The sequence below is a fragment of the Oryctolagus cuniculus genome, chromosome 1, assembly GCF_964237555.1.
Source record: "Oryctolagus cuniculus chromosome 1, mOryCun1.1, whole genome shotgun sequence".
NCBI lineage: Eukaryota > Metazoa > Chordata > Mammalia > Lagomorpha > Leporidae > Oryctolagus > Oryctolagus cuniculus.
The window spans coordinates 8,678,138-8,697,164 of NC_091432.1; the positions used below are offsets into that span (position 1 = coordinate 8,678,138).

Sequence of the window (19,027 nt, forward strand, 5' to 3'; positions counted from 1 at the left end):
AGCGAAAATAGCAACGCGCAGGAGCAGCGGCCCCGGAGTCCGGCGCCAGCCCCTGCCCGACCCGGCCAGAGAGGAGGGAGCTGCAGGGGGTCGGGGCGGAGCCCCCCCCGCCACGTGCGCCGCCTGCAGCCGCTCCGCGAAGCCCTTTGTCGAGAGCAGCCGCGTTCGTGCCGCACTCGGCGGCTTAAAATAAAGACAATGTTCCCAGCCTCCCCGCGGCTAAATCGGGCGCGGGTGCGGGGGTGGCTAGCGAGCCGGGCGGGAGCGCTTCTCCCAGCTTTGCCTCCCTTCTCCCCTGCTGCCTCAGTTTCCCCAGCTGGTAAGGGGAACCTAGCCAAAGGTAGGAGGAGAAGCAAGGAGAGCAAAGTCGGGGGGCGTCATCCCCCTGCCCCTCCAGCTGCAGATTTAAGAAGCAGCCGCGCGGTATGGAGGGGCGCTCGGGAGGCTGCAGGGGAGAAGCTGGACACCCCTCCCCGCCCGCCCACAAAATAAGTGTTTTTATTTCTAAAGGGACGTGTGCAGAGGCGGTGGGAGAAGAGAAAAGGGAGACCAAGGAGACTGGGGGGGAGGGGGCGGGAGGGAGCCTGATTCAGACTCGGAAATGGATGTTGAGCGTGGAGGCCTGACACCCCCGGCCTATGCCACGTGTACGCGCACAAGTACACACCGCCGCACCGCGCGCGCCAGCGGCAGCCGCAAACCCACGGCCGCCCGGCAGGGGGCAGCCCGTGTCCGCGCCCGCGGGATGGGACCAGCCGAGTGACCCTGGGGTAGAGACTGGAAGGGCCCCTCAAGGCCCTCTCCAAGCGGCCGCGCCTGCCGGACTTAAGAAGGCGAGCGGACTGGGTCCCTGCCGGTGCCCCAGCTGGCTCTGAGAAGCAGAAACGCCCCCACATGTTCTTGCCACGTGTGCCCATCCTTGGCACCGGATGGCTCCTGGCCAAGCCCCAGGGGCTCTCGTTTCCGCTCTACCTGACTCCAATGGCAGCTGGGCTCCTGAGTGAGGGAGCTCCAGGTCACCCCTCAGGCATCCGCACTGAAGGGGAGGGGACAGGGGCGCGCCCCGCCCCCTGCACTGTGCCCTAGACTCCAGAGCCTTGGGCTTAGAATCCAAGCACCTGCGCGCTGCATACTAATTACGCTTCTGCCCAGTTTTCTCCTTTCTCATCTGCAGAACGGGTATAGTTGATGGTTCTAGTCCTTTCCCACCTCCTACTTGGGGGCTTCAGCACAGCCCATGGGGCAAAAACGGAAGCTGCCGCAGCAGGCAGTACCTATAACCCCCCCCCCCCCGCAACTGTCCGCGGTCAGCTCCCCGGGAGGTCTCCATAAGAGGGCGGTACCCGACCCAGGTCTCTATGGCAAAGGGCCCCCTAGGGGTTCCATCTCGGAAGAAACTCAACACAGAAATCCAAACAGCCCGCGAGGCACGGGTGTGGCGGGGGTGGCGGGGGTGGGGCGGTTGGGGGTGGAAAGAGGCGCTGGCCAGGCTGCAGGGCTGAGCGAGGTGGAGAGGGAGGGATTCGCACTTCCCAGGTATGCACCTGTGAGCCCTGAGTGGGAGTCAGAGGAGACGAGAGTTTGACAAGCTGGGAGGAGAGCTGTCTGTCTGCCTGTCTGTCTGTCTTCCAAGTGGAAGCTGGGGGTGGAGCAGGCAGGGAGGTAGGGGCTGCCTCACTTGTCAGAATTAGCAAGTTCTGAATGTTGGGCAACACTGAGGCGCTCCGATGCACATGCGTCCTGCCTCCAGACCGGCAGAAACGCACCTGCATTTACACAAGCGGCATGGTGCCACGGAGCACACACACTCACACACACGGCCCCTGACCCATCCCCACGAACCAGACACCCGTACACCCTCACGCCGGGACTGGCAGTAAAGTCAGCCGCCAGAGCACACAGCCCCGCACGCGGGCACGTCCGCGGTGCGCCAGCCCTCTGGGTCTGTTCCAAGTTGGAGCTTCTCACGTGAGGCCCAATGTGTCATTTCCAAACAGAAGGAATCCAGCTCCCTGCCAGCAGGGGGGACGAGCAGGGCGTGTGGCTGGGTGGGTGGGCGCGTGGGCATGTGCGGGGGGGGGGGGGCGCGGGCGTGTGAATCCCGTGCCATGTGTGTTGGGGCATGTTGCGCAGGGGCTGGGAGCAGGAACCCGGGGAAACACAGTGTGCCTTTATGAGGGTGTGTGCCACTGCGTCTGTGTGCATGGGTGTGGGTGTCTGTCTCCCTGTATCCGCCTTCTCTCCCGTCCTGGACTGTTAGCCTTCTTGGGCTCGCCTTCCTCACGTCCTGCCCCCTCCCTCGCGGGGTACAAGGTGGGTGCCCTGGCGGAGGAGGGGGCACGCCCCAGGACCTAGTCCAGCCCCAGATGCAGCCTGAGGCTTCCCTCCAGCTCCTCCTCCCTTCCTTCTCTCTTTCTCCCTCCCTCTCTTTCCCTTCCTCCCTCTCTCCCCCCCAGGGCTGGCGTGCCAGGGGGTGGGACATGCCAATCACTGGCTGTGCCTCTCCCGCTGCCAGCACAGGGCACAGCTCCCCCCGGGAGCCAGGTGTTTGGGTCCCAGGAGACGCTGCCGTCCCCCCCGGAAAGCAGTGTAGCTGAGAATCCTACAGACCCCTCTCCGGCCCCATGGTGAGTACCTCTGGGAGGGGTTGGGAGGGGCTCCGCTGAGGTGGGGGCAGGGTCCTCGGGGTAGAGCAGGGTGAGACAGAAATGGGGATGGACCCCAGAGAGAGGAGGTGTCCAGGGAGGGGTCTGAAGGCCAAGGGGGCTCCTGGAGCATGGCATTGGCTGCTCCAAACATCCTGGCTTGGGCTTCCGCTGGCAGAGGAGATGGAGACCCCCACACACACTTAGGAAAATGGACCCAGATCCCAGGGACTGCCACACAGCGGGCAGACCCCCAGCACCCTAGGGGCAGAGTGGAAAGGGCAGGGCCCCCCGGGGGCAGCCCTCATCACCACCATCCTGCGGGAGGTTGGCCCCCACTTAATTCAGGTGCTGGTCCTAGAATCTCCTCCTCTCCTCCCCCAGGGCACCCTGAATCCCACCACCCCCATCCACCTTCAGCTCCTACGAGATGGACTGAACCAGGCTGCTGGCCAGACGGACAAGCTGGATGCCAAGGTGGGTGTTGGGCCAGAAGCCAGCGGGAGACCAGGCAAAGAGCCCCAGGGCTCTCTGGGGACAAATGAGCAAGCACATGGGTGGCCTCACCAGCCAGGGAACGTGGCCCTGACGCGTGCAGAGACCCGAAGGGCCCTCCCTGTATTCCTAGAACCTCAGGATCCTGCAGGGCAGATCTCTGTCCCACGTCCAGGTAACTCATGGACGCTCATGGGCACCTGTGCCCGGGACCCATCCCAGTGCCCCCAGACTCCACAAAATTGGGATTGGCCAGGGGCCAGGAGCTCTGATTCTTGCAGGATTGCCAGCTCCTGGGCAGGCAGCTGGGGAGGGGGCAGTCAGCTTCCATGAGGCCATTCGGACATGTGCGGATTGGGGTCATCACTGCCTACGCCTGAAGCTCCGCCCAGACTGACCCAGGGCCCCTTGCCCAAGTGGCCGGAAGGAGTCAGGCAGTCTCGGGCAGCGGACATCTCCTGTCCCCGGTAATCAGCTGCTCACTGAGCTGTCAGATGAGAGTTCTCTGCCCCCTGACCTCAGCTGCTGGGCAAGCTGTGATCGCTGCTGAGATACGAAGGGGGAGGAAGTGATGAAGCAGAGCTGCAGAGATGTGGTTTCTCTCTCCCCTGCCGAGCTGGCCACTGGAGACCTGGGAACTAGATTCTGAAGCGCAAAGGGGCATCCAAAGTAAAATAAATAAATAAATAAATAAGGCTGGGCAGAGGTCATGTCAGACCTAGCAAGGAACCTGCCCATTTTACAGATAGACCAACTGAGGCTGAGAAAGAGGAAGGGACATGCCCAAGGCCACAGAGGGGACATTAGGGGTTGGAGCTTGGGACCCTATTCTGCCCACCCTGAGCACAGCGCTGCGCTGCCTCCCCCGTGAGCAGGATGATCAGGGTGGCACAGCCCGGGCGCGGCAAGCTCCATGAAGCAGGAGCTCCGGCTCCCGGCGGGCGAGCGGGCGGGCGGGAGAGGTGGGTGAATCGTGCTGGGTTTCTGTTCTACTGTGGTGCCATGGTGATGCCTAGAAGGCTGGGGGAGGGAAGGAGAGAAGAAAGGAAAGGGGGAGGGGAGTGCAAGGAGCGAGGAGCCAGGGCACGTGGGGAGGAGGATGAGGGGCCCGGAGCCTCTGATGCCACACTAGCAGAATGAGGTCTAAGGCCCAGATTGCTAATGGCCAGGCTTTGGCATGGTCTGGCTGAAATCAGGGAACTGGTTAAGTTCTATCATGGACAAGCACATTTGGCAGTGGTTCTAGGGCTACCGCTGCTCTTCCAGCTCAGCCATGTGTTTGTGTAGCATTTAACTGATGGCTGCTGCCCCGCACAGGGCTAGCTGGCGCTGCCAGCGGGGACTGGAGCCTGAAAATGTGATTGATTCCATTTAGTTACTCCCTGATTCCTAAGGCCTGGGATGGGTCCCAGGCACAGGTGCCTGTGAGCATCCAGGAATTACCTATTCTGTGCACCTGTCATGGGTCAAAGAGCTGCCTTCTGAGAAAAGTTAGCCCACAGAGGAAGCACCATAGGCTGGCTTCTAGGTTAGACCTGGCCGGAAGCAGCACCCTCTTCATTGCATATGAGGTCCCAGGTGCCCCACTCTGTGCAGGTCCTGCCCCCAACTGTTGTCCCCTTTGCCCAGTGGGGTTTTCTGCGGCTTCAGGTGTCAGAATCACAAGATGGCTCCACTCCTCCCCCCTGAATCTCCAGCACAGCATCCCCTGCCTTCTGTGCCGCCCCTTCTGTCTGCACTCCCTGGGCAGTGGCAAGGCTCAGGAAAGAGTGTTCAAGAATCCCTCTCCCCAGCTGCCCCCCTCCTGCCTCCCCCAGTGGCTCTGACTCCTCCCCCTTCCCCTCACCAGCCAGATCCCCAGCCCCTGGGGATTGGTCCAGGGCCGCTGGTGGTCAACAGTCTGGTCTGCCGAGTGCTACAGGCTGTGACCTCATCTTTTAACCCTTTGGACCCAGGCTGACTTTTTCCTCCCCCTTCAATGACAGGTGCAGTGAGGAAGCTATGCCTGTCTTGTCACCCCACTTGGCTTCCCCACAGCCACTGAGGCAGGGTTTCCTGGGCCCATTTCACAGATGAGAATGCTCTTGCCTGTTCTTCTCCTGTGCTCTCAAGCCAGGCAGGTGTCACGCAAGCAGGGGGAGGGGTGCCTGGTTGGTGAGGGTATGTATGAGGTGAAGCGAGCAGAAGAGCCCCCCGGCCCCCTGCTCTAGAGCTCATCTTCTTGTTCCAGGGCCTGAAGTCAAAGAGAAGTCCCTAAGTACACCTTCCTCTACGAGTCCCACAAATATTCCTTGAGCAGCTACTGTGTGCCAAGCCCTGAGGAAAAGCTGTGAATGAGACTGGCATTACCTTGCCTCTCAAATAGCCACATGCTAGTCTGCCTCTTCCCACAGCACTGTCATCCTATGTCACACAGAGAGGACATGACACTGTCACACACACAGGCCAGATTCTAGAGGGAGGACCAAGTCCTCATGGTCGATTGATTCAAGCTGGCCAAGGGAGTTGAGGTGGGCAAGGGGGCTGATGAGCCTCCTCATCCCCTACACAGCAGCTTGCAGTCAGGGTCCACGATACTGGAGTCTAAGACCACGATACTGGTTGCAGGGCACCTTTGATGCCCTTAAGGCGTCAAAGCCTCAGCTGCCCCTTTTGCAAACCTCAGATGATAAATCTACACCACAAGGAGGTGTAACAGGTAAATCTATAGAAATGCTCAGAGCAGCAGTAAGTATCAGTTATTATGATAATGTTAGACTCCCAAGAGCCCTCGTAGGGAGATCTTGTGCCTGGGCATGACACCTGTTTCCTTCACACCCTCCCAGGATGAGCCCTAACATACACCCACAACGCCATGGATGCAACCTCACCATGTCTAGTCTTAATTCCGCAATGCACACATCCTCACACACAAACACACATCCCAGGAGTCACCCCCATCCCACAGAAGGGTTTCCAGGTCAGGATGGTGTTGCCCAAGGTTGCACAGCAAGACAAGAGCCCGAAGCCAGGGAAAGGCAGTGCCGGGGACTGCCCTGGGGAGTTTCCCTCCCCCAACCCCGCTGCAATCCCCACCAACCAGCTGCATTGCCCCATGCACATTTTCACAGGCTCTGCAGGTGCAGCTTCAGATCCCTCCCCTTTTAAAAAAGATTGATTGATTGATTGATTTGAAAATCAGAGTTACACAGAGAAAGAAGAAGAGGCAGAGAGAGCCTCCGCTCTGGAGTGATCCGCTGGTTCACTCCACAATGGGCCGCAATGGCCAGAGCTGCACTGATCCAAAGCCGGGAGTCAGGACCCAGGAGCTTCTTCCGGGTCTCTCATGAGATCCACGAGGGTGCAAGGACTTGGGCCATCTTCTACTGCTTTCCCAGGTCATAGCAGAGAGCTAGATGGGAAGTGGAGCAGCCAGGACTAGAACCAGCATCCATATGGGATGCCAGCACTGCAGGCAGCAGCTTTGCCCGCTGCACCACAGCACCGGCCCCAGACCCCTCTTTGATCCAGATGGCTGTCCCTAAGCAGAAATTTTGATGCCACCACCAAACTCTGGCACCCAAACTCTCACCCAGGACAGGTCTTTTCTAGGGGCATCAGCCACAAGATTCTTGCACACCCACCATCTTGCTAATCCTCCAGCAGCCTTGAGCAGGTAGAAGATTGTCCCCAACTGACAAAAACAATGAGGGAGCTTTTTTTTTTTTTTCAGGCAGGGTTAGACAGTGAGAGAGAGAGAGACAGACAGAAAGAAAGACTTCCTTCCGTTGTTTCACCCCTCAAATGGCCGCTACGGCTGGCGCGCTGCACCATCCAAAGCCAGGAGCCAGGTGCTTCCTCCTGGTCTCCCATGCGGGTGCAGGGCCCAAGGACCTGGGCCATCCTCCACTGCCTTCCTGGGCCACAGCAGAGAGCTGGACTGGAAGAAGAGCAACTGAGACAGAATCCGGCACCCCAACCAGGACTAGAACCTGGGGTGCTGGCGCTGCAGGCAGAGGATTAGCCTAGTGAGTTGCGGCGCCAGCCGGGAGCTTTTTTTTTTTTTTTTTTTTTTTAAGGTTTATTTACTTACTTGAGAGGCAAAATCACAGACAGAGAGAGGGAGAGACAGAGAGAGAGGTCTTCCATCCTTCAATTCACCGCTCAAATGGCTGCAACGGCTAGAGCAGAGCTGATCCGAAGCCAGGAGCCAGGAGCTTTTTCTGGGTCTCCCACGCATGTACAGGGGCCCAAGGACCTGGGCCATCGTCTACTGCTTCCCCAGGCCTCAGCTGGATTGGAAGTGGAGCAACCGGGATTTGAACCGGCGCCCATATGGGATGGCAGCGCTGCAGGCTGCAGTTTTACCCACTATGCCACAGCGCCAGCCCCATCTGAAAGCATTTTTAAATTCACCCAGGTAAGAGCCTCCAAGAGCCTGCACTGGGTAAAGGCAGCTCTGTTCCACCCTGAACTGATGTCATCCCAGGCCCAGGAACAGAATTAAATGAGCTACCAGCCTCACGTCTTAAGATGTTGGTTTCAGAACCCTATGAGGGCTGGCGCGGTGGCTCACTTAGTTAATCCTGCGCCTGCGGCGCCGGCATCCCTTATGGGTGCTGGGTTCTAGTCCCGGCTGCTCCTCTTCCAGTCCAGCTCTCTGCTCTGGCCTGGTAGGCAGTGGAGGATGGCCCAAGTCCTTGGGCCCTGCACCCGCATGGGAGACCAGGAGGAAGCACCTGGCTCCTGGGTTCAGATCAGCACAGCACCAGCCCGTAGCAGCCATTTGGGGAGTGAACCAATGGAAGGAAGACCTTTCTCTCTGTCTCTCTCTCTCTCTCTCTCTCTCACTGTCTGTATCTCTACCTGTCAAATAAATAAATAAATAAAAAGAACCCTAGGAGATCTCCTAGACACCAAGCTGGCGCAACTCTGCCACGGCACAAACTAGCAAGCTGGGAATGGGAGACAGGCTGAGACAGGGGTCTGTATGGAGGGGAAGGGGCACAGTAAGAAGTGGCTGGGCTGTGAATGAGAATAAGGAGCCAGGAATGATAGCAGAGGCCCTACACTTCAGTGTCTGCTTAGGGGCTGGGCACTTTGAACTCTGCTATTCCCATTGGCTGAGAGACGGGGGCAGCAGGAAGAGTAAAAGGTGAACTGATTACTGATGGTCAGTCACACAGCTGGCTAGGGACGGGGTTGAGCTTCAGACCTGAAGCCGTGGTCCACGGTGCTACGCCTAGGAGGAGCCTAGGATGAGCTACTCGCCTTGGAGCAAAATGTAAGAGCGAAGCACCAAGGGCCAACATTGTGGCACAGCAGGTTAAGCCACTGCTGCAACGCCACCAGCATCCCGTATGAGCTCGGGTTCAAGTCCCAGGTGCTCCACATCCAATCCTGTTCCCTGCTAATGCACCTGGGAAAGCAGCAGAAAATATCCCAAATACTTAAGACCCTGCCACCCATGTGGGAGATGAGACTCCTGGCTTCAGCCTTGCCCAACCGTGGTTGTTGTAGCCATCTGAATGAACCAGCAGATGGAAGATTCTCTCTATATATCTCTATCTCTCTTTCTCTGTCTCTCTCTCCCTCTCTCTCAGTAAATCTGCTCTTCAAATAATAAAGAAGTCTTTAAAAAATAAAAAGGAATGCACCAAAACAAAGCCCTCACCAAACAAGATACATAACGTCATAACGTAATTTATTTTATTTCATTTTATTTTATTTTTTGATGGGCAGAGTTAGACAGTGAGAGAGAGAGAGACAGAGAGAAAGGTCTTCCTTTTTCTGTTGGTTCACCCCCCAAGTGGCCGCTACGGCAGGCGCACTGCGCTGATCCGAAGCCAGGAGCCAGGTGCTTCCTCCTTGTCTCCCATGAGGGTGCAGGGCCCAAGGACCTGGGCCATCCTCCACTGCCTTCCTGGGCCACAGCAGAGAGCTGGACTGGAAGAGGAGCAACTGGGACAGAATCCAGCGCCCCAACCAGGACTAGAACCTGGGGTGCTGGCACTGCAGGCAGAGGATTAGCCAAGTGAGCCACGGCGCTGGCTTAACGTAATATTTTTAAAAATCAAATCACAAAGTGCAGCCCATCTGTTTTCATACAGAAAGATTCATTGTACCCAGGGCCAGGATTTGGGTGAGGCTAGAGAGAGGGCGTGCAAATACAGGGCATTTTCTCCATCGTGGATGTTTCTGCACTAATTTCCATTTTTTTAACTATTTAATTAAAATATAACTTTCCTGGGTCTGGCATTGTGGCACAGGGGATTAAGCCACTGCTTGCAATGCCAGCATCCCATGCACGAAGAGCCGAGTTCAAGTCTCAGCTGCTCTGCTTCCAATCCACTCTCTGCTAATGCTCCTAGGAAGGCAGCAGAGGATGGCCCAAGACTTGGGGCCCTGCACCCACATGGGAGTCCAGGGTGGAGTCCCTAGCTCCTGGCTTCCACTGGGCCCAGCTCTGCTCATTGTGGTCATTTTAGAGAGTGAAGCAGTGGATGAAAGATGTCTCTCTGTCTCTCCCTCTCTGTCTGTCATTCTGCCTTTCAAATAAATAAATCTTTACAAAAATATGTTACTTTCTTGATTACTGGGTTTTGGGGCATGCTTTGACTTTTGCAGCCAACACATGTGGCCACTGTAGGATAAGGAGCCAAATCTGGCCCTGGCAGACAGAAGTCCCTGCGGCTGGGAAGGGTGCAGCCCCTCAGCCACCTTCCCCCATCTCTTCTGATCTTACTCAGCCTTCGCAGGTCTCTGCCTTCCCAGTTCTTTATCTGGGGCCAATGGTGTGGGGGTCAGCACTCAGTCTAGGAGCCAGGGAACCATGGCCCAGATGATGCTCCTACCTGCTTTTGTCTGGGCCTCAGTTGCTCCCTTCTTGCCACAGGCACTAAATAGCACCGAGTTAAAAAAAATCCAAGAGACGAGAGTCCTACCAGGCAACTCTCAGGTGTAGCAGAGCTGGAAACCCCAGCCTGATCCCCGCCTCCAGCCTCTGCCGGACTTCAGTTACAGAAGGGAATGCCACAAAACTCAGTAATCAAAATAAATCCCATGTTAATGCATTATTATAAAAATGCAAACCGGCGAACCACGGCTCCCAGGCCACCCGTTGGTTCTCAGTAGCGGAAGTTTCTTTTTTCTGTCCTTCTTTTTATGATATGAGAGGCAGAGAGAAAGAGAGTGCCTACCTGCTGGTCATTCCCCACTGCCCCCAGGGTTGGGCCAGGCTAGAGCCAGGAGCTTAGAACAAAGTGACTGGGTGCACATTATAGTTCCTACTTGCAGGATCTTGAGCAAATTCTCAGCCTCAGCTTCCCCATCCATAAAGTGGAGATGAAATCAATGCCTAGGTCTTAGGCTCCAGTTAAGGTTGACGCCATAAGTGGCTGATGCTTGGAGCCACTAAAGAACATCAGTGAGCACTGTTGCTGTTCTTGTTGTTGGTGATGGTGGTGGTGGTGGTGGTGGTGGTGGTGGTGGTATTAGTTGCTATTGTTGTCTGATTGGACTTTTAATGGAAGAAGTAGCACCTGCCCGGCAGGAAGGAGCCCCCTGTGCCACAAATCCTGAGAGTTAACAGGGTCCTAGAGCCCACCATGTACCAGGGGCTGTTACATTCATTGACTCGTGCAACAGTTCATTGAGGCAGTAGCTAATTAGCGAATGGGTGTTACCCCCATTTTCCAGTAGAGGAAACTGAAGCATCTAGAAGTTCTATTGCCTGTGACAATCACACACCCAGTAAATAAGTGGTGAAGCTCGGCTCCAGTCCAGACTGTGTGGCTCCAGTGCCGGATTCTCTTTTTTTTTTTTTTTTTTTTCAAGATTTATTTATTTATTTATTTGAAAGTCAGAGTTACACAGAGAAAAAAGGAGAGGCAGAGAGAGAGGAGAGAGAGAGAGAGATCTTCCATCCGCTGGTTCACTCCCCAGCTGACCACAACGGCCGGAGCTGTGCCAATCGAATCCAGGAGCCAGAAGCTTACTCAGGGTCTTCCCACATGGGTGCAGGGACCCAAGAACTTGGGCCATCTTCTACAGCTTTCCCAGGCCACAGCAGAGAGCTAGATCAGAAATGGAACAGCCTGGATTTGAACCAGCACCCGTACGGGATGCCAGCACTGCAGGCGGCGGCTTTACCTGCTATGCCACAGTACCAGCCCCGAGCCCAGGTTCTTAATGGTGATGTCTTGTCTGCCCCTCACATGCAAACCAGTCCAGTTACAGGAGCGCTGGGCAGCCCCCCTCACTGAGCCGACAGCCACTCTCCGACACTGGCAGCTCTCCATGGAGATGCCCTCGACCGCACATGCTGGGCCCCGTCCCACCAAGGCCGCCATCCCCCACAGGCATGGCACTCGAGTCTCTGTCACAGATCAGGTCCCCAAGGAACACCAGGGCTTGCAACAATACAGTCCCTGAAAGCCACAAGCTGTAGTTTGGAGAGGACCCCTTCCCCCAACCTCTTCAGTGGACAGATGGCTGCCTGAAGCCCAGAACAGGAAGAAATCCTCCCAATCACCTAGCAGCAAGGCACAGACCTGGCTGAGCAGGCCTGGACCCTCCACCTTCAACCTGGCTTCCCCTGGCTGTGGGGGCTCCCAGGAGATGGCTAAGGGCCCTGGCCTTTCTCCTTACCCAGCCTTAGTGCCTGGGCGAGACTCCAGGTCCCACGCAAGTCTGGGGGAATCTTCTCATCCCCTTGCTGCCCCCCTACACACACACACACAGACTCAGCTGGGCCCAGGAACAGCGTGGGGAGAGAGAGGGGAGCTTCCCACGCCCCATCTGGGCCAGAACCCCACATAGCTGGAGCCAAGGCCCTCTTCCCTGCTGCTTGCTTTTGTTCCAGAACCCCTTACCATCAAGTGAGCGTCTCCCTGCTGCCCTCATGGAGGGTCCAGTCCAGCCCCAGACACTCCCCCAGCCCTGACACACCACACACACACACACACACATGTCCACACGCCGTGCCACTCTGCTCCCATGATTTCCCCTCCTCTGCTCCAGAGTCGTCTTCCTTCCCATCTCTCCCTGTTTGGTGGAGAAAAGCTCAGAGCTCCGCATGCAGGGGCCAGTGCTGCTCCCCGCCAGTGTCTCGGTGGCCAAGCCTTGCCGCTGCTTCCAGCCAAAGTCGCCTGCCAGGGCGAAGTGGAATAATAAGAGACCTTCATCCTAGACATGTGCGCCGGATCAATTAGAAAATTGACTCAAGAGCTTAGCACTGTGGCTGGCTTGAATACGGTTGAGTGAAACCCTTTGAAAATTTGGCAGGACCCTCGACAAAAACCGAGTCTCCCGGCTCCTCCCCGGTGAGCCGAGAAAGGCAGGAACTGGGTAGGCATTTACAGAATCTCAACAGCGAGGCTGGGCTGAGGGCTCAGATCCCTGGCTCCCAAAAGCCGCTCCATGCTGGCCCGCCCACCCCCGGCTGGGGCAGCGTGCATTCTAAGTGGCTGTGTGCGGGCAGCAAGCAAGGGACGGTGACGTCATCTGGCCCAGAGCTCTGAGACGTCAGGGGCTGCATCAGCAGCAGCTGCTGCTCGGGGGGCTACCGAGCTGCCCCGTGGCCCAACCAAAGCCAAGTCCTTTCTTTTCAGGTGATGGTACCCCTCTGAGGAAGCCCTGTCGTGTGACTGGAGGAAGGGGGCCGCCCCCTACACCGCACCCAGCCAGCATGAACACCTCGGCCCCACCTGCCGTCAGCCCCAACATCACCGTCTTGGCACCAGGAAAGGGTCCCTGGCAGGTGGCCTTCATCGGGATCACCACGGGCCTCCTGTCCCTGGCCACGGTGACGGGCAACCTGCTGGTACTCATTTCCTTCAAGGTCAACACAGAGCTCAAGACAGTCAATAACTACTTCCTGCTGAGCCTGGCCTGCGCTGACCTCATCATTGGCACCTTCTCCATGAACCTCTACACCACGTATCTGCTCATGGGCCACTGGGCCCTGGGCACGCTGGCCTGCGACCTCTGGCTGGCCCTGGACTACGTGGCCAGCAATGCCTCCGTGATGAATCTGCTGCTCATCAGCTTTGACCGCTACTTCTCCGTGACCCGGCCGCTGAGCTACCGTGCCAAGCGCACACCCCGCCGGGCGGCCTTGATGATCGGCCTGGCCTGGCTGGTCTCCTTCATCCTCTGGGCCCCCGCCATCCTCTTCTGGCAATATCTGGTAGGGGAGCGGACGGTGCTGGCTGGGCAGTGCTACATCCAGTTCCTCTCCCAGCCCATCATCACCTTCGGCACAGCCATGGCTGCCTTCTACCTCCCTGTCACTGTCATGTGCACGCTCTACTGGCGCATCTACCGGGAGACGGAGAACCGGGCACGGGAGCTGGCAGCCCTGCAGGGCTCCGAGACACCGGGCAAAGGGGGCGGCAGCAGCAGCAGTTCGGAGAGGTCGCAGCCCGGGGCCGAGGGCTCACCAGAGACTCCTGCAGGCGGCTGCTGTCGCTGCTGCAGGGCCCCCAGGCTGCTGCAGGCCTACAGCTGGAAGGAGGAGGAGGAAGAGGACGAAGGCTCCATGGAGTCCCTCACGTCCTCGGAAGGCGAGGAGCCTGGCTCCGAAGTGGTGATCAAGATGCCCATGGTGGACCCCGAGGCGCAGGCCCCCGCCAAGCAGCCCCCGAGGAGCTCCCCAAACACAGTCAAGAGGCCGACCCGGAAGGGCCGCGATCGGGCTGGCAAGAGCCAGAAGCCCCGCGGGAAGGAGCAGCTGGCCAAGCGGAAGACCTTCTCGCTGGTCAAGGAGAAGAAGGCGGCTCGGACCCTGAGTGCCATCCTGCTGGCCTTCATCCTCACCTGGACACCGTACAACATCATGGTGCTGGTGTCCACCTTCTGCAAGGACTGTGTCCCCGAGACCCTGTGGGAGCTGGGCTACTGGCTGTGCTACGTCAACAGCACCATCAACCCCATGTGCTACGCACTCTGCAACAAGGCCTTCAGGGACACCTTCCGCCTGCTGCTGCTCTGCCGCTGGGACAAGCGACGCTGGCGCAAGATCCCCAAGCGCCCTGGCTCCGTGCACCGCACCCCCTCCCGCCAGTGCTGATGGCCCCCTCGCCTGCACCCCTGCACCCCAGCCCCCGGGAGAGGCCGGTGGAAAGCGGGCAGGGGCTGCGCGTCCTCAGCCCCGAAGCCCAGCTCAGGCCGCACCAGGCTTCCCAGGCACCCGAGTCACCTTCCTGGACAGCCCGGACACACCTTGCCAACTTTCCAAACTTTCTATTCCCGGGCGGGGTGTGAAACTTGGGGAACTGGTTTTTCTGTTCCCTGCTGGGTGGGAATGGGTTCTTCACCAGGAAGAAGGCCCGGGAGGAGGATCCGGGCTTTGGGCTCCTTGTTTGCCTTTAGGCAGGAAGTCGGGAGCCAGCAGGGCGGGCCAGGAGCTAGCTGGTTAGCATTAACCGTGGGCCTGGGCGGCCGGGATTGAGCTGGGAGATGGCGCCCTCTGGGGGCCACCTCTGGGAACTGACACCCATCACTAAGGAAAGGAAGGCTTGGCTCAGAGGGAGCTGGGGATCCCATCCCCTCCACAGGCAGAATCCGCCTTGCTGGGCCCTACACAAACCCTGTAGGATTGTCCATCCTCCCTACAAATGTCCCCAGAGCTTCCCTAGGTGAGTCACCCCCAAGACAAATGTCCCAGCATCAGCAGGGTAGTGACACCAGAGGGGACCAGCTTGGCTAGTCGCACACCAAGTTCCAAGGCGGCAGCACTGCCCCACGATGACGTCACTTCCCTGGGAGTGGGGGTCAAGGGTGCCTGCTACCGGCCCCAGCCCCACGGCCCCTGCCCCAGAGTAACCTCGGTCCCTCCCTCCTGGCTCACAGCCACCACCTGGGTGGACCTGCTCCGTGCAGACCTGACCAGGCCTCCCGCATGCTGCCTGCCTCTGGTCCTGCCCCACACAGGCCCGGCCCAGCCCGCAGGTTCTCTCCTGTGAACTCCCCACTCCCACCCACGCATGGCCTCCCAGCCCCTGTCATCTCCAGGCCCAGCCTGGCCCCAAATGTTCTTCTTTTCCATCTTCAGCAAGTGCTGAGTCTGTGAATAAAGCCACATAACCAGCGGGCACCACGGGGCCTTCCTCCCTGTGTTGGCTCCAGGCCCTGGTCTCAGGCCAGAGCAGGATGGGGGAAGGGGAGGCAAGGAAGGCGGGATGTGGGCCGATGTCCTGAAGGTGGACACAGAAGGGGCAGAGCCGAGGAGTCGGACCTGCCAGGGCCTGTGGGAGCCCCAGCACCCTGGGGCCGTGGCTCAGGTGAGTGACCTGGTGTCTGCCCACAACCCTGCATGGTCGCTGTTTGCTGTGGTGCTCCGGAGCCCTGTAGCACACCAGGGAGAACAGAGGCGCTCCAAATCCCCATCTGCAGATGAGAAGACTAAGGCCCAAAGACAGAGAAAGACGCTGCAGGTTTATCCCACAATTCAGCATCCAGGCTTCCAGGCACTGCGCAGCCTGCTGACCCCTGGACTATGGAAGTGAGGGTCCTGGGCTAGTCTGGGCCAAAGTGCCCCATCGGGGTGAGCCTCAGGCCATGTCACGAGGCACCAAAACCCATCCCAAAGGAAACTGAGAGATTGGGTTCATCTCACAGCCCGGAGCAGTGCTTCTCAGAGCATGGCTGTCAATGGGGGTTCCAAGAACACCTTTAGGTTCGTTGATTTGTTAAGATGCACAGAACTTGACAAGGCAGTTTAGTAAGTGAAAGAATACAGAATCAAACAGCAGCAGGAACAGCTGCATGGAGCCAGGGTCCAAGAGAGATGCGAACTTCCAGGCACCCGGAGTCATTCAGACAGCACTGCATTCTCCTAGCAGTGACGTGGCAACACACAAGAAGTGCTGCCCACCAGAGATGACGCTGACAGTGTGTCCCTGGGCCTCCACCATGATCACATGGTGTCTCCCAAGGCCCACAGGTAAGCAAAGACACCCTTACCTGCCGGGACACTTGGAGGGCTTGGTGCTATCTCCCAGGAGCCAGGCAAGGCTGAGCCTTCCTTCCAAACGTGCAGGGTTTAGGCAACTCAGGACTGCTCAGCTCATCTTCTGGTTCACAGTCGTGTGGGTATCATCTGGGAACATGTACGCATTCTCAGGGTCACCCTAGGTTCCCTCAGGGACTCTCGGGATAGAACCTTGCCATTTTTTTAAAAGATCTATTTACTTATTTGAAAGGCAGAGTTAGAGAGACAGACAGACAGACAGAATCAGGGATCTTCCATCCATTTGTTTACTCCCCAGATGGCCTGGAACTCCAGCTAGGTCTCTCATGCAAGTGACAGGGGCCCAAGCACTTGGGCCATCTCTCACTGCTTTCCCAGGTGCATTAGCAGGAAGCTGGCTTGGGAGTGGAGCGGCCGGGACTCAAAGCCTGAGTGGTGGTTTAACCCACTGTGCCACAACACCAGCCCCCTGCCCCGAGCCGTCTGCCTTAATAAGCACTTCTGGTGATTCTGATGCGAGCTGAAGTTTGAGAAATGCTGGTCTAGAGGGATGAGGTCCTGGGTGGGGAGTGGAAATTCACCCCACACACAGCCATCAGGACTCCCAGAAACCCATGGGCAAGGACACTCAATCGAGAAACAGACAGGGAAGGCCGGCCAGGGGCCAGGAGGAAGTACAGCACCAGTGTAAAGATGCTGGGACACAAACCCAATACCCTCTCCCACCAGCACAGCTTCTTGAGCTACCAGCTCAAGACCCTAAAAGGACCTCTCCCTTGCCAAAGTTCCCTCATGGCCCTGAACCCCCTTTAGGACTAAATGCCCTGCCCTGTGTTGAAGGCCTGGGGGACAGACAGACTGAAGGAACTGGGTGGTGTTGGGAGACCCAAGCGTTTTGGAGTCACTATCCCTGGTCTCCCCTGAAGACCCAGAGTGGGGGTCAAAGCAGGTATTTGGATCAGGAATGGGGCTGGATGCTCACACCTGTCCTTTGTCCCGTAAGCGGATCCCACCTGCCATGTCCCTCTCCCAACAACCTTAGCCACGTCTGGTATTCTCTCTCTCTTTTTTTTTTTTTTTAAAGATTTATTTTATTTATTTGAAAGACAGAGTTACAGAGAGAGGTAGAGCCAGAGAGAGGTCCTCCATCCACTGGTTCACTCCCCAGATGGCCGCAATGGCCAGAGCTGCGCTGATCCGAAGCCAGGAGCCAGGAGCTTCCTCCATGTTTCCCACACAGGCACAGGGGCCCAAGGACTTGGCCATCTTCTACTGCTATCCCAGGCCACAGCAGAGAGCTGTATCAGAAGAGGAGCAGCCTGGACTCAAACCGGCGTCCATATGGGATGCCAGCACTTTAGGCCAGGGCGTTAACCAGCTGTGCCACAGTGCTGGGCCCCCCCCTTTTTTTAAGATTTATTCTGGTATTCCCAATGTCCTCGTCTCTGACAGGCCCTGGTAGAAGAGTTAGGAAGATGAGACAGACTGCAGAGAAAGGGCCTCGGTGGCTGTGTGATCAGCTTGACCACGGACAAGACCAGGAACCAGGTCCAGTTTCAGACCCAGCTCTTTCCTTCCACCGGCAGCCTGAGCTATGGAGAACCCAGAGTCCCACCTCCCACCCCACCCTCGTGGCTTGCTTAAAGGAGCAGGGACGGGGAGGGCAGGGGGTAAGCCTGGGGTGGGGAGGACTTCCCCAGGTCTGTGCTATGCAGGCCTCTGGAGCAAGAGCCCTGCAGACCCAGCTGCCAGACGTGGCCCCACGAGGAGAGAACGGCTACACGTGGCCACCCCAAACAGTGCAGCCCCCCTGCAGAAACAAGGCCTGTTTGGTGCCAGAACAGGAAGTAGGGAAGGGACGAGGTGCCTTTGTGCGTGTCACCTCTGTGGGACCACTCCCGCAGACAGGGAAGAGGAAGGCGTTGGGATCCTCACTCCTCTGCACCCCCTCAGGACTCCCGCCCCCATCTCCCTTCTCACTGCGTCACTCTACTGCCATCTGCTGGCAACCAAGGGACTCACTCTGCCAAGAAACCTGCCTGGGTCGGCTTCCCAGACAACAGGACCCCAGGGCAAATGATGGGGTGGGTGGTTATGGCCACCCCAGCTCCTGTCCCCAAACCTCAGCAGGAATCCAAGACCCTGCAGCTATCAGCTCACATGGCTGCTCCTATAAACTTGCAGTGACAGGTCCTACCTCTCTGGCCAACCTCACCAGCTGGGAGATGGATAAGCCTCTCCACCCTCTCCCAGGGCCTCCCCAGGCCTTTGGAACCCTCAGTCTGTCTCATGTTTCACAGCACTCACTTCAGACAAACACCTGCTCTCCTGTAGAGCACAAAGCCCTTTGACTGCCCAGGTGCTCCCACACCAAAACATGAGGCTCATTTCTTGGGAAATCTCTGTTTTCGCATCTGCTGAAGTTGCCTAACTCCAGGAATCAGACTGTTCCAAACAGCCCTGGAAACAGCTCTCACTCCTCCCTGCCAGCCCCAGGCCCTCGGGTCCACTGTCTCTCTTGGTCTTCCTGGCCTGGCTGGGACCACCACTCACACAGTTGCTCAAACTGGAGACCTGGGAGCCAACCCAGAAGTCTCTTTTTGACTCCCCATATCCAGTCTTCCTCCCTAGTAGTCCCCAGACTCATCACATGTTCTCCACCCGCACTGCCACTCTTGCACTCTCCGAGGGGCAGGCGTCTCTCCTGAAATGCTAAAATGCTCCCTGAGTTCAGGGGACAGCAGACTTCTCTGCATAGGACTAGATAGCAAGCACGTGAGAGAGCGGCTGGAGGCTATCACGCAGGAACCTGAGCATCACGCAGCCTCTGCCTCAGCCACTCGCCCCTGCTCTGCAGAGAAAGCAGCTGCAGACAAGGTGCAAAAGCAAGTGAACGCGACTGTGTTCCAACACACTTGCATTCCAGCTTCACGGA

At 57.8% G+C, this 19,027-nt stretch overlaps 1 protein-coding gene across 2 annotated transcripts; it reads left to right on the forward strand.

Annotated features, from left to right (window-relative positions):
• The first annotated feature begins 1,922 nt into the window (after positions 1–1,922).
• CHRM1 (cholinergic receptor muscarinic 1) lies at positions 1,923–15,214 on the forward strand. Of its 2 annotated transcripts, none has more exons than XM_051833190.2 (4): positions 1,923–2,048; positions 2,516–2,627; positions 3,030–3,122; positions 12,731–15,214. In XM_051833190.2, exon 4 carries the CDS (start codon positions 12,808–12,810, stop codon positions 14,188–14,190), a length of 1,383 nt encoding a protein of 460 aa, XP_051689150.1. In that variant the 5' UTR covers positions 1,923–2,048; positions 2,516–2,627; positions 3,030–3,122; positions 12,731–12,807; the 3' UTR covers positions 14,191–15,214. The 2 variants fall into 2 exon arrangements, with proteins under 2 accessions (XP_051689150.1, XP_069919929.1); XM_070063828.1 differs by lacking the exon at positions 1,923–2,048 and adding an exon at positions 2,112–2,313.
• The last annotated feature ends 3,813 nt before the right edge of the window (positions 15,215–19,027 follow it).

Coding starts and splice junctions, on each gene's coding strand:
- CHRM1 (XM_051833190.2), top strand. CDS start 12,808: ATGAACACCTCGGCCCCACCTGCCGTCAGCCCCAACATCACCGTCTTG.